The 13,956-nt window shown below is 35.2% G+C and overlaps 2 protein-coding genes across 3 annotated transcripts in view; one reads left to right on the forward strand and one right to left on the reverse strand.

The window, feature by feature from the left end:
- Nucleotides 1-1,005: 1,005 nt before the first annotated feature.
- The window catches only part of LOC116844858, a 29,972-nt gene continuing 17,021 nt past the window's right edge, over nucleotides 1,006-13,956 (reverse strand). Inside the window, exons 3-15 of one of the 2 annotated variants that reach the window (XM_032816943.1) lie at nucleotides 13,672-13,936; nucleotides 10,745-10,958; nucleotides 10,373-10,606; nucleotides 10,133-10,264; nucleotides 9,842-10,041; nucleotides 9,644-9,764; nucleotides 9,225-9,334; nucleotides 6,870-7,060; nucleotides 6,100-6,578; nucleotides 5,248-5,988; nucleotides 4,899-5,020; nucleotides 1,692-1,939; nucleotides 1,006-1,362 (exon numbers count right to left, since the gene is read on the reverse strand). In XM_032816943.1, the coding sequence (XP_032672834.1) occupies nucleotides 1,040-1,362; nucleotides 1,692-1,939; nucleotides 4,899-5,020; nucleotides 5,248-5,988; nucleotides 6,100-6,578; nucleotides 6,870-7,060; nucleotides 9,225-9,334; nucleotides 9,644-9,764; nucleotides 9,842-10,041; nucleotides 10,133-10,264; nucleotides 10,373-10,606; nucleotides 10,745-10,958; nucleotides 13,672-13,936 (3,380 nt within the window). In that variant the 3' untranslated portion in view covers nucleotides 1,006-1,039. Of the gene's footprint in view, nucleotides 1,363-1,691; nucleotides 1,940-2,938; nucleotides 3,178-4,898; nucleotides 5,021-5,247; nucleotides 5,989-6,099; nucleotides 6,579-6,869; nucleotides 7,061-9,224; nucleotides 9,335-9,643; nucleotides 9,765-9,841; nucleotides 10,042-10,132; nucleotides 10,265-10,372; nucleotides 10,607-10,744; nucleotides 10,959-13,671; nucleotides 13,937-13,956 lie in introns of those variants that run through there. The other variant, XM_032816944.1, reaches the window with a different exon arrangement.
- Nucleotides 11,395-13,954, forward strand: LOC116844863. Its single transcript, XM_032816952.1, has 7 exons — nucleotides 11,395-11,627; nucleotides 11,775-12,018; nucleotides 12,159-12,351; nucleotides 12,484-12,614; nucleotides 12,717-12,902; nucleotides 13,000-13,172; nucleotides 13,284-13,954. Exons 1-7 carry the CDS (start codon nucleotides 11,614-11,616, stop codon nucleotides 13,408-13,410), a joined length of 1,068 nt encoding a protein of 355 aa, XP_032672843.1. The 5' UTR covers nucleotides 11,395-11,613; the 3' UTR covers nucleotides 13,411-13,954.

A 13,956-nucleotide genomic window follows, 5' to 3' on the forward strand; every position in this document is an offset into this window, starting at 1 on the left:
GAACATTCTTCTTTTTTTAACAAATTCGTACAATTAGAAAATTAATTTTTTTTTTACGTTAATAGGGAATCGCAGTTTATATTCAGCAATAAATAATAACTACCACAAATTGTGTTGAACATATATCATATTAATTTTTTTCTTTTTTTGACACTGCACAAAGTTAAAACTATAAAATATATTGAGTATTCTTCATGTCACTCGTCTCACTATCAAATGTATTAAATTTATATACATTCCACCATTTTTATATTGCATTCGTTGTTGCAGGAGTTGGTGGTGAGTCCTATTTCCATCAAGGAATGGCCGTGTAACGATGGACTCACGTAGCGAAACATTCACGATAGCAAAATATCCTGATTTCTGAAGCTCAGAAGATCGACGAAGCGAACGTCAATCTTTCATTTTACGATTTACACCTTTTTACGACCTTTCCGTTTCCATATTAGTCATAACTGCAAACTGTTGAATTATACTGTCATGACCAATTAAAGTAGCACCATATACGATCAGCCACTCACAACCACTTATTAAAATAGTTATCTTCACAGATAATAATTGTCAGCACAAATCGCGTCGACCGTTTTCTGAAATTGCAAAATTAGTCTCATATAATATATCAATGTCATGTTATAAAATGATGAACACAGTAAACACATCATACATTTGTTTCTCAATCGACGATCAATTTGTCTAAGTCAGAGCTCGGAATTAGTTGTCCATTTCGGTCGATTCTCAGGAGCTACGCCTTCTATTTTCCTTTTGCCGCGAACGGACCACGCAAGTGACGGTCGCGACCAGTCGCGGCTTCAAGCTTGGAGTCGCAACCGTCATTTGCGTGACCCGCTCGCGACAAGAAGAAGATAGAAGGCGTAGCTCTTGAGAATCGGCCAAAATGAGCAACTAATTCCGAGCTCTGGTCTAAGTCGCTTGAATTACTGATTTAGTTATCGAGAAATTGAAGTCTAATTTAGTCAAAACGAATAAAAGATGTTTTTTTGTACCTTTTGAAAAGCTAAACGAATCATGATCATTGCCCTTATGGCCAGACGATATTCTCAATCCAGGGTAGATAATGGGAAACTCTAGTGTAAACGCCAGGAGAGTTGATGATGGAGCATCCCTGACCAAAGCTAGTGATACCGATCACTTGGAAAAGACACTGATATCTGATTTGCAAAGGTCCTCCAGAATCACCTTGGCAAGAATCCTTGGTCCAACCGCCGAAAGGATCGCCTGCGCAGATCATGCTCGGCGTAATGCCATGCGGAACCTCTCTGGAATTATTATGCTGCATCGTGCACGCCAGATTGTCTATAAAGTTCAGCTTAGCCTTCCGCAATTTGTCGGACTGATCTCCAACTGAAATTGATTTATTAAGTTAACATTATTATTTCGTTCTTTTTATTAACACATTAAAAACCACAAAATAATATAAAAAGAAGTTTAAAATTTCTTTTTATTGTAAAAGATACCTCGAAGATGAAAAATGTAATATTCAAAGATATTTTAGAAAACCGAATGCCAAAAATTAGACGTGTTAGTCATTCATGAATTTCTTTCAAATGTCAGAAAAGATATTCAATGTTTCTAAATATTTCAGAAATAATATGAAATTTTCCTCCTATTATTAAATTTTCTACGACATTAAAGATTGATATTCTTCAGTTTCTTGCACGAAAGCTTCTTACTAATTTCAGTAGCACCCCAGCCAGTGACGCAAGCAGCCCTAGGGACATCATATTGCTGATAGAGGCAAGCTGGTCGTATTAATTCGCCAAATATGACAGCGTTTTTAAGTTCCATTAAAGCGATATCAGAGTACATCGCGGGTGGAGTAAACTTCGGATGTCGTATTATGGTCTTGATGGCAACTGTGATACCAGATTGCTGGTCTTCTAATGAGAGAAAACCCAACCGAGCGTGAGACAGACCGCCACTGCAATAACGTGAATCGTTAAGAACAACTTCTTTAATTATAAAAAATAGACTGCAGAAAAGAACTTCATAATCTCTGTATTGTGGATTTCTATATCTTTAACATTTAATATATTCGAATCAATAAATTTTTTTATTAAAATCTAAAATATTTTGTACTAGTATGAAAGAAACACTAAAAAAGTCAATCTAAGGACTGTGATCTTCGAGGCTTTATCTGATTCATTGTTGAAGTCATTAATGGACAGAAAAAAAAAACGAAGAACAGCTTCTGCCGAAATTTTTATGCAGCTTAAGGCAAAGAAAAAGATAACAAAGATATACTTTGGCCCATAAGTGCAATGCGCAGCGGAAAGTACCCAGCTATGTGAGATCAACGTGCCACCGCATATCAAAGTGAATTCGCCACTAGAACTACGTCTACCAAGGGCGACCATGTGTGGAAATTCGCCAATTGATGCCTCGGTGCCACCACCAACAATTATAAGATGATGTACAGTTCCACACTCATTTTCCACTTCTATCACATTGGACGATGTGTCGACTAAAGATGCGACAGTGGTTGTGCCCGCAATTTCTCTCATGTATTCTTCGCATTCTGAAATCAACATTACAAGCCTCATCATTCATATCGGATTTAACAGTGAGATTTCTGAACTCTCGAATGCTTGAGTGCTTTGAATTTTGACTTCTAGATCATCGTGTTTATACTTTTTTTTTGAGTTCTTTTTTCTAATTTCCAAATTTGTAATCTTAGAATTGATCCAATCGTATTCCACTTACTGAGTTCTGATCTTGTTTTCGTCAAGCCAAATTTGTTGGATGTTGTTAAATCCAGCAATGACGGCGTGGTTGGAGGTCTAAAAGGTCTTTGAAACGTAGAAGTCTCAAGTCTAGTAGATGTTGGTATATAGCAAGGCGGCGGTCTATAAGGTGCAAAGCGTACTTGCGGAGAAAGCCCTGAAGCGTTAAAAGGTATTGTATCAATCTTTGAACCAGATCCAAAGTTTAAAAAGGGATTGCCATTGCTGAATATTGTAACATATTAAGACTGGTTCTTTGTCGGCAGAAAAATATTCGGTACTACTCCTGATTAACTTTCGCTCTTGTTGCCATAGAACTGCGATAAGAAGGGGTTGCCTTCTACACTGGGAAGCATAACGGGTAGTTGAAGAAAGGGATTGTACGTAATGCCTGCACTGAGTCTGGTAGTATTTTTCTTTGTAGAACCGCGGTTACCTGGAAAATATGGAAGATAAATTATGCACAGATATAGATATATCTATACAACTCTTTTATGTTGCACAACTCTTAAGACTTTCCAACATAAGCACTTTAAAATCGAGAGCAATTAAAGATTTACAAAACTAAGAATTTAAAATTAATATAAAGCTTTCCTCAGGATTTCAAGATTTTTGTGACAGCCTAAGTATCGCTGTCTATGAAAAACTCGCACTCTAAGGATTTGATAACAACACCAATAAACGCAAACAACCGTCACTACTATCGCAGCAACAATAACGCAAAACACTGATTCGTCACAAAAGAAATTGCGATCCACTGCTAAGAAGAATATAATAATACACGAAACAATCTTCGACAAAAATCCACCTGCATTTGTACTGCCGCTAGAGCAGACGAAGGGAGTGCTGACGATCAGAAGAACGATAACGATTAGACGAAAATCCATTGAATGGCTCGGTGGCACCAGCGTTTATAAGAAACGTATCAAATATGCACGAGGATATCGAGTATTAAGGCATTCGGTGGAGATAAACGGTAATTATGCGATAAAACATTATCGCGCGAGGCGTCTATTGGTCTTTGCTCCTCATTCTATTCAAGCAGTATGCATGAAATGAGGAAAATGAAGAAGTAGGAAAAGATGAGGAGAAGAGAAGCGCGCGGAGAAATTCAAGGTAATAGGGCGGTCCTAACTATACTCGAATTGCGATTCTCTCCTTTATTGAAGATATTTTACTGTTCAGCAAAATTCAGTTGTAAATAATAAAGCGAGTTGCTGTTAATCTGTTGACAATAAGATGTAATTATATTATTACAGTTTTTTCCACACTTCTATTGAGACTGATAATTACGTACTAACTACTAATTTCAATGATTTGTAGTTGGCAAAACAGATAATTGTTAATTGGTTTTGTAACACATAATAATATTAAAGGTCTCGAGCAATAAAAATGTTTCATTAATTAAAGTAAATGCTATTATAACTTTATGAACACTACAATGTCGATAATGTATTTTGTAATATATTTCACGATTGATTCATTTTGATATTATTAAGTACTCGTGCACAATTATTTAATTATTCAATCACTTCGATTATAAACGTCGATTATTAGCTAGTTAACGTTGTTTCAACACTAAAGTCACGTTGATGAATTAGGTTCATTAAACGCCGCCTCTCTTCTGCAATACTCATGTTTGAATGAATGAGAAAAAGAAAAGATTGAAATATGCGACGAGATATTCGCCAGGGATAAGCGTCAAAAACGTATACTGCTGATCTCCGATTGGTAGCTGACAGCTCAGTAGGGAATTTGCGATTCTGATGTAGTTGATTCAAGCAGATAAATCAGTCTACTTCGCAAAAATCGACAAGATAAGAAGATGCTAAATAGTAGGAAAAAGATAGACTAATTCGGTATTACTTATTAATAGAAATAATAGAAATGACATGTTCTCGAAGTAGAAAATGAAAATCAATAAACAATGCAGAAGTAAAAATGAAAAAATTGAAGTCGCTTAATAACTAAATTAACAATACGCAATATCGACATGAGTCGAAAGTGAATTACAATTAGTAATAAAAAATCGTGATAGTAGTGAATTTCAGTGATAGTACAGGAAATTTCTTGTTTTCAAGCGACTTCGCAATAAATAGAAGATATCCCGTTTTACAAACATATATTAACAAACTTGTATTGCGTTAGCATATTTACATGGAATCTTTGTGGAATAGCACACATAGGTTGGCTTGGTTAATTCCAGTCTCATAAGCTCCGTGTACTGTCGAGAAGTAATGATCGTGCGTGGCCTCGCCGGCTAACAGTAGGACCGGAATCTGTTACATTTACAAATAGAAGAAAGCAAATATTTCAATATGTCATAGAAAATTGATTTTTGTTTATAATGTTGCTTTATTTTGACTTTATAGCGAAATTATAACGAGAGCTTAAAACACCCGCAGTCATAGAATATTGATAATTCAGAATGCTTTGAACGCGCGACTGTGAAACTCTAGGATAAAATACAAAAATTCAGTTTTTTGGAGTTATGCAGTAATCTTACCTGATCTAAAGGATCGGTCTTTACTTTCGCCCAGACCGGCTCGGACAACGTAGTCGTTGAGACACCTGCGGTTTCACAGCTTGTCGTGATGTTACAATAACCTCCTCTAATGTACTCATTAGTAAACCATTTACTCGTGAAACAATCTGCTGGTAAAGGAATTGGACGATTCATATATCGCGACAACAACGTCGTGACGATTGATTTGACTGTCTCTTCGGGGATTTGCTCAATGGCACGTGCTCCTTCCCCTGAGATCCACCCTACTAATATATTTTTATGACTATGTAGAACGTCGAATCCTGTGATATACGTGGTCCACTTTGGCAATGGTTCGAACTCAGGTCGATCGTGGTTTGGTAATATTTGGAAACCAGTCACGGTAGGATACCACCAAGGTGCATCGTAGCGCAGGATGATTTTATTAACTACCCCGAAACCGAGATTTTCGATGGCACGACTCAGAGAGCGCGGTAACGGTGGATCAAACATCTCCTCGTGGACATGTTTCAGAACACCAAGCGAGCAGGTGACAATGACGGCGTCAGCCAAAATTCGCTTCCCTTGGCAGGTTTCTAAGAGGATCGCTGAATCGCTCCGAGACTCGATGGAATCACGCCAGCGAATAGATTTCACAGGGCAGTTCAATCGCAACTTTTCCGAGCTTATATCCTCCATCAGATTATTCAATATTGATATGTAACCTTCTTTGAACATCTGATATCTGTCACTTCCGGAGGTCTATGGAGGATCGTTATTATCATCATTACTAATGTTGCTTTTATAATTAATTTTTATTTATATTAATTATGCTTAATATTTCGTTCATTATTAATGATTCATTAAGCTTACCTCATACTTTCCCCACATCTTCACAGACAAATCGTACATGGAATCGCAGCTGTTGTCCACTTGGAGATATCGCATTTTAAAATCGAAGATTTCCTCTTTCATCTTTCTGATTTGTGGAGGATCGTTGCATTCGAATAAATACTGGTCGAAATTTTTTCTTAGGTAGGAGCCGACACTCTCACCCTTCGATATATAATCATTGGCATCTTTGGCTTGGTAAAATTGTTCGCCGCTATGTAGAGTATCATATATGTTATCGTTGACTTCGCACGCCAAGATTGTACCCGCCGAAATTGCGCATCCATTATCACGTAAATATAATCCTTCGCCGTCTGTGCCATGAAAGTCTGACAATAAATTCTTTTCGTAGCAATAATCTGCCAGGTTGCCTTTATCACCGTGTAAGTATTGCGCCCCGAATTCTATCCAGCCGTTCTTCAACGGAACAGAGTGAATTCTGCCTCCGATTCTATCTTGAGCTGCGAAATACACGAAGATAATTCGATAAATTTTATTTGACAGTTATTAGCTGAATAGAATTATGTAAGAGGAGATATGAATAGAACTATGGAATAGACAGTTATTAGCTGAATAGAACTATGGAAAAGGATATACTGTGTCTACTGTTAAAATTTAAAACCGATTTAAACAGCTTCACATAGACAACACAAAAGCTTCACATTATTATGTAAATATAGATAAATGATAGGAGCAATGTTACAGAACGATGACGATTTAATAAATTCTTGATAAATATTTTACAAATATACCTTCAAAAATGATAAAATCGTATCCTGCTTTCTGTAGTGTTGCAGCTGCTGCGATCCCCGCAATTCCTGCGCCTACTATCACGATTTTCGTCCTCTCATCATATGTTTCCATCGGCTCATCCATCGTTTCGTCGTTTAAACGCATCTTCTTGTTTATGTTTTGAACCAGTAGATCTAAGCAACCGCGCTTTCTATATCAATTAATTAATTTATGAAATATTAGACGATATTCTTTCCATGTGATTAGTAATTAATATGTAATTAATTCATATTTATCTGTAAAACTGTGCAGTTACATGTCCTACGACATGTGAATCTTAACTGTTCTAGTTATATAAGTCGAATTTCAATTAAGGTCACATGTTTATTTTGTTTAACACGTTCGAGATGAAGCCGATGTTGATATACTTTCCGTTCAGCCGGCGGAGAGCGCTCAGCAAATACAGAGTTTGGCCATACAGAGTCGGTCCCTAGCCGGAACCGACGCCGGCTAAATGGAAAGTTTAGTGTCGGTCCCTGGAGACTGACTGTCTCGAACGTCGACAAAACGAATTAACCGTCGACAAAACGAATTAACAAGTCGCAAATCATCGATACATTGAGGTATCATTTACATTCCTTTCTTATTCCAAAGTGATCTCAATATCGCAATGTAGTCGATTATATTTGTCTTGTTTTGAACATATGTGTAGCAAAGCCTCTTTGCTTGTGTGGAAATCCAAATATTTACAATTCTTCGAAAATTACCCACCTTTATCGTTAATTTCATATTTTTACCTTTTATTATCGTTTTTACCATTATTATTGAACCTTACAAACTTTATGCAAAAATGTTTTTAATACAAAAGAAAACATAAAAGAGTAGCATAATATTATTGAAAGTATTGACGACGAATCTGATTTGAATTCTGCAAATAATGTATTTGATGAAGATAACAATAACAATTGTGATAATAGTATCTATAATAATCTTGATATGATATGGTATAGTAATAATAATCTTGTGATACGGTAACGATAGTTCAAGATATGAAAATGAGCTGTTCTGAATGAAATTGACAAGACACAAATGTAAAAGATAAAATAATAGAAATAAATCCACTGTTTGGTACAATTTGCATGTGTCAAGAAATAAGGATAATACGTTACAAAAGATAATTTCTTCGATCGAGAGGATCACATATTGTTGAATCTAAAATGTATCCGCACGTTGTACAGAGCCTACAGTTTTCTCCAGTCTTTTATATATATATATATATATATATCGACGAATTGCTCGTAAAAATCCAAGGTTAAAGTGAAGACATCGTTTCCTTGGTAAAACTGAAGAAATGTATCTTTACAGACACACCATCTTTTTTTAAGATAAAATGATGTTTACAGATTGCAGAGAAATTTCTCATTGATGTACTGTATTGTTCATTTGAAGATAATACGCCTGCAAAGGGTTAACAATAATAAACATTCTACTATACACAACATATTTAACTATCATCTACATTGTTTATTTTGTTATATATTCTCGCTATAATATTGATGAATAATCACAAGTACTAGTATCATCTTTTTTGTTTTTATATAACAAGAAGTTATTTTTAATTATATGCGTTATATATTTGTACAATTATATATTATAATTTTTTAAGTAAATTTCCTTCTCTATAAAGATTTTTTTATCATCTTACAAATAAATCCGATGGTCGTCCATGCTTTTAAGATACCTGTTGTAGATATCGTAAGTTGCAAGCATATTTTATAGTTTACCATAATCCGTTCATTAAGCGGGATGTGTAGTTAGAGATGTGAGTTTACTCGCCTGAGAAAGAGCATGCACAATCAATACAAATATAATTGCAAAATCATATCTGCAAGATATGATTTGATACCAGATACAAAAAAATTTGAAAACAACAACAATGCAAAGAGAAACCTTTCACTTTACATGTGAGCTTCATGCAAAATTAAATATCTATGATAGAGATATACTAACAAGCATAATATAACACACGGTTATACAATATTTAAAAAAAAAAATTAATTTACAACACGTTATGTCTTTTGTAAATTAGAAGTTCAATACTTCAATCCATTCTCCACTTAATTTCAAGTCAAAAGTGTAAAGCGCTTACAGAAACGCATAACAGAAAATGGCATTCTTGCACACGGTAAAAGAGAAAAAAGGAAGAAGAGAAATAAAGAGAAAGATCTCAACAGGTCTCTTTTAAATAGTTAATTTCACAAAATTTTTAAATTCAAATCCAAATTTTGTAAAATAAATACTGACGATCATTCTATCAAATATTGTCATATCATGTTTTTGCACTGTTAATATTGCTGTGTTATGTGTAATCTTACCTCTGATTAAAATCCAATAAACGATCTGCTTCGCGGAAACCAGTTTCCACAGCGCCGTGCACAGTGGAATAATAATGATCGTGTGTGGCTTCTCCGGCGAAGAGAATTACCTAATATAATAATTATATATATTGTTCAACGCCAAGAGTTTCTTAAAATAGGATTTAATAGTCACGTAAAAAAAAGAATATATGAATAAGATAAAAGTGAAGGAAAAAACCAGTATTTTCGTATTAAAATCGTATGTTATCGATAATATCGTCGATATTATAATTATTGTAATGATGAATTTGTTTTAGAATATTCTTAGTTAATTTTGTTTGATCGGACAGTCGAGAAAAATGAGAAAATTTTGAAAAAAAATTATGTAAACGTTATTATTTAAGAAATGTTGTGTTATTTTCATAATCATTACTAACGGGCTTTCCTTTTATTACGATTGGTTCAGCCAAATCCTTCGGTGTTACATTCAGGTCTTCAGTGTTCATGCTTTGGAAGGTATAAGAGCCTTGGAAATGTTCATCTGTGAACCATTTGGACCTAAGAATTGAAACAAAAAAACAAAGAAAAGTATTAATATTTTCTCTCGAGAATAATTAACTCTGAGGGAAAATTACCTCAATATTTTTGTCGGTTGTATGACGTCATAATATTTTCCGATCGATTCTTGCAATAATCGATACAATCCGTCAGACACGACAGAGTCCGATAAGGTTTCCATATGTCTAGCGTATTTTCCAACTATCCAAGCACACAAAACACGCGGCTGATAATCAACAGTGTAAAACGAGAACACGTCACAGAGCCACTGGTATTCCTGAAATAGAGAATTGATGAAATTAACGCAACAACGATATATGACGGTGAAAACGAAAGACATTAGTCTGATCGCATTTGAATCTACATACTTCGCCATATTTTTGCACGAACAACTTCTTATTCTCCTCAAGACAGATAAGATTGATGGCGATGGTATCTTCTGACCACCATTTGTATGGGAATTCCATGAAAATCTTATCGGCTGTTCCGATAGATAATCCCTGTGATAGAACGATATTAATTAATTTCGGTAATATATGCCCGTGTATAAGATATATCACGCGTAATTTTATTTCATTGTACTGTCATTAATGAAACTTTTGCTATACCCTTATCGCGCGTTTCTTTCTCGGGGGCAAGCATGGCATAAATAACGTGGAATGTTTCTTCTTTAGAACACCTAGAGACGCGGTGAAGATAACATGCGATGCGATGTACTTGCAACCATCACTAGTTGTCACTGTAACATTTTCCTCGGAACTATAATCAATAGTTGTTACGACTTTGTGGTATTCTATTTTCTCCATCACTGGCAAGCTATCTTCTTCATTCGGGATCTTTTTCTATGGATATCATAATAAAAAATAATTAAGAGGAGAAATTTATATTGGTAGACATTAATTTAATACTATAATATTAATATTAAAGTGTTAAGTATTAAATTCTTGACTTAATATTATCGAATAATTCGCTAAAAGTACCATTAAAAGATCAAAGAGCGTTTTGTAACCGCGCTCCTTCCAATTCTGCACACTATCGCCCTTGCACTCCCAGTAATCCGCCAAGCGTTTGGCGGAAACGTCAGACAATGAGTCGCTGCATTCTATGGAACATTCTGCCTTTTCCATCCATGAGAAAAATTGTGGAATTCGTTTGTAATTTGCGAAAGTCTTTTTCGTACAAACCTGGTAAAATCTGCGATATTGTCAGTAATTAATATACGAAACACAAGAATATTTATAAAAAATGTCTTACATAAAAATAGTAGCAGTCTTACTGTCTGTAACAGTCTTACATAAAGATAGTAAATTTAAGATGTCTCTTAAATTTAATTTCAAAATTTTAATTATTGCTAATTATTAGTAGAATCCTACATCTGCATCCTTCTTTAGATCAATATTTCACTCCTTTAAAATCCTATTCATCTTAGTTACTCTAACAATATCTCATAAGTTTTATATTATATATATGTATTTTAAATTTTATATATTATATTATTAAATTTTGTTGAAGAAAAACAGAAATTTCGGCGTACTCTTCTGCGATTCAAACAGCGGGCGGGCAAGAATCAAGTGTGAATCATCATGAACCTTAGATAAGATAGTGGTGGGGAGGAGACACTGACTGCCACTTGCATATGGCAAGTATTCCGACATGTTCGGGAAGTATAGTTCATGCTTCTAAATTTAAAGTGATATTTTGGATGTAGTTTTGGTAACCTGAAGTGTATAAAAACACATGACGACTGTGTAATACATAGTTCAACAATTTGTTACAAGAAATCTCAGCAAAAAATGGAGCGAGATCGCTTTGATTACCCGTGACAAACCTCAATGAAACCCGCAGCAAGATGTTTGCACAAAGGTAATCAACAACAAAGCAACAGTTATTAACTCTCATATTAATGTCATTCATATTATTAGTCTTTCAAGCGATGAAAAATTCTACATATTAAGATACACTCTCACACGATATCACCGCACGAAAATGACAAAGGATGTAATATTGTAGGAAGATCGATCCAAAGCTGGAAAAACTCAGGAACGAAGTAGATGGGCCGCCTAACTTGGACACCGTCACCTTAAATATCCAGAGAGAGTCGTCGCGCATTCATGCGGCGTACTTGTTCGAGCACATTGGCAAGGCTACGCTGCAGAAGCTATGCTTGCTGCTAAGCTCCACGGCAACGGGGAAGATTTACAACGGATGGCAGGAGTTTGCAGCGCACATGGGCTTGACAATGGAGCAGATACGTGTAAGATATCCGATGCTTGTAGATAAGTATGCACAAATGCACGCTAAATCATATATATATTCATATTTCATTCTAAACGGAATATATATTAATATTATGATACTAATGTGATAATTGTAATATTATTTCATTGTGTTCAGTGTATAGACTACGACTTCAAGGGACTGCAAGATCCAACATATTATGTGCTTCTGACTTATGTGCAGTCTCGAGAGGCAACAATGGACAAAATTCTGAGTGCTTTGCAAAAAATAGAGCGGTTTGATGTGATAAATGAGATGAAGGACTATGTGCATAATTTAGTCAGTGCTGTATCGCAAAATGCCATCGATGGTTAAGTAAACAATGATGGTTATTCTCTCTTATGCCATAAAAGAATAAATTATAAGTTAAATCTGGATGACTATCAGACTAAGACTATAAAGATTATATCTGATTAGACTAATTATTTTTTGTTGTTTTTAGAATTGGAAGTAATTCAACCAAAGCATATACCAAGAGCACCGTTAGTGCTGAGTCCTATATTGACAGAAGAATGTAGGACTGGAGCGGCAGAAAGTGAAATGAGACACACGCCACAAGATGATCAACAAAAGGTTGCAAAATTTTTAATTTAAGTATTTCCGAAAGTTTGTCGTAAAAGAGTAAAAGTTTTTTGGTATCGTTACACGTATAATAATTATCTTTTATCGCATCAGCATACTAAGCAAAGATACAGTTGCATAGTCATGCTGACTTTTGCCGGAGACGGTTTGGCAATCGCTGAGTGTATCGCAAAGATATTTCGATCCAAGCAACCGCCTATCGGCGTACTCATATTGCAAGAACAAGGAAAAGGTGTTTATAGTCGCGCCGAAGAATTTATAGACGATTGCTTCAAGCAGGTATGTGAAAATCGACTCATCTTCGATTAAATTAAATTAAGATCATATGAAGGAATTCTATCTGCTTAAGAACGTAAAAGATTACCTCCCTTTTCAGGTCAATTATATTATACCGATACTAACTAGAGGATACATCGAGATGATAAATAATTTTGCGAAAACAGACGAGAAGATTGTATATAACAATCTGGATACGAAGTACTTGAAGTACATATATTCTTTGTTGAGGTACGAATACGTGACGAATGAGTGCTGCAACAATCGCGTGAGGTGTGTACGCGCATATTGTCCAATGAAATATTGCTCATTTTCGCGAGATTAATATGTAAGTATGTGGAACAATTAAACATTCTTTCGTTGATGTTTTTCTCCTCTTATCAGATGCATCGTGCCCGATAAGGATGTTTATACTGTCGTTCGAGCGAACCTACATCCCACATTACAAGCATGGTTTCGCGAGAGTGATATCGACGATTTTGTGAAAAATATTCTCTTGCATAAATTTTGACGTGAGAGCCGAACCGGTGCTTGGAACAGTTCCGATAAAACTAACAAAAATAATCTCATCACATGGCCCTTATAATATATAATATTATTAATATATAGTATTAAAACGTATATATTTTTCTCTCTATATATCTCTTAGAATCTTTCAATTAACTTCTATCTCTTATCGTGTTACGTTTGAATTTATTTTCTAGTTAATTCTTGCCACAAAAATTTAACAAGAATCCAAAATCTCAACTCAGGGAATAATAAAATTACTTACTTCTTTCTGAAATAATCTCCAAAAGACCCATCTGTTATGCTGAGCTCATCAGGTGCTCCTTTCATCATGTCATAATAAATCGTGAGAGCTTCGACGCTTTCTTCCTTGGGTATCCTCTCTCCATTGATGGTGAAAAACTCGTGTTTGCTGGCGTCAAAGAAAGTGCAGAATGAACCCAGGAGATTATACTTGTAAGCAAGCTCACAAACCACATTTCCTGTCTCACCATGTACCCACTGAGCTCCAAGATCCACCGCATTATCACCTAAAAATATTAGAAACTTA

Source organism: Odontomachus brunneus, unplaced genomic scaffold (assembly GCF_010583005.1).
Source record: "Odontomachus brunneus isolate Ranch 3 - 2012 unplaced genomic scaffold, Obru_v1 Obru_scaffold_047, whole genome shotgun sequence".
In the NCBI taxonomy this organism is placed as follows: domain Eukaryota; kingdom Metazoa; phylum Arthropoda; class Insecta; order Hymenoptera; family Formicidae; genus Odontomachus; species Odontomachus brunneus.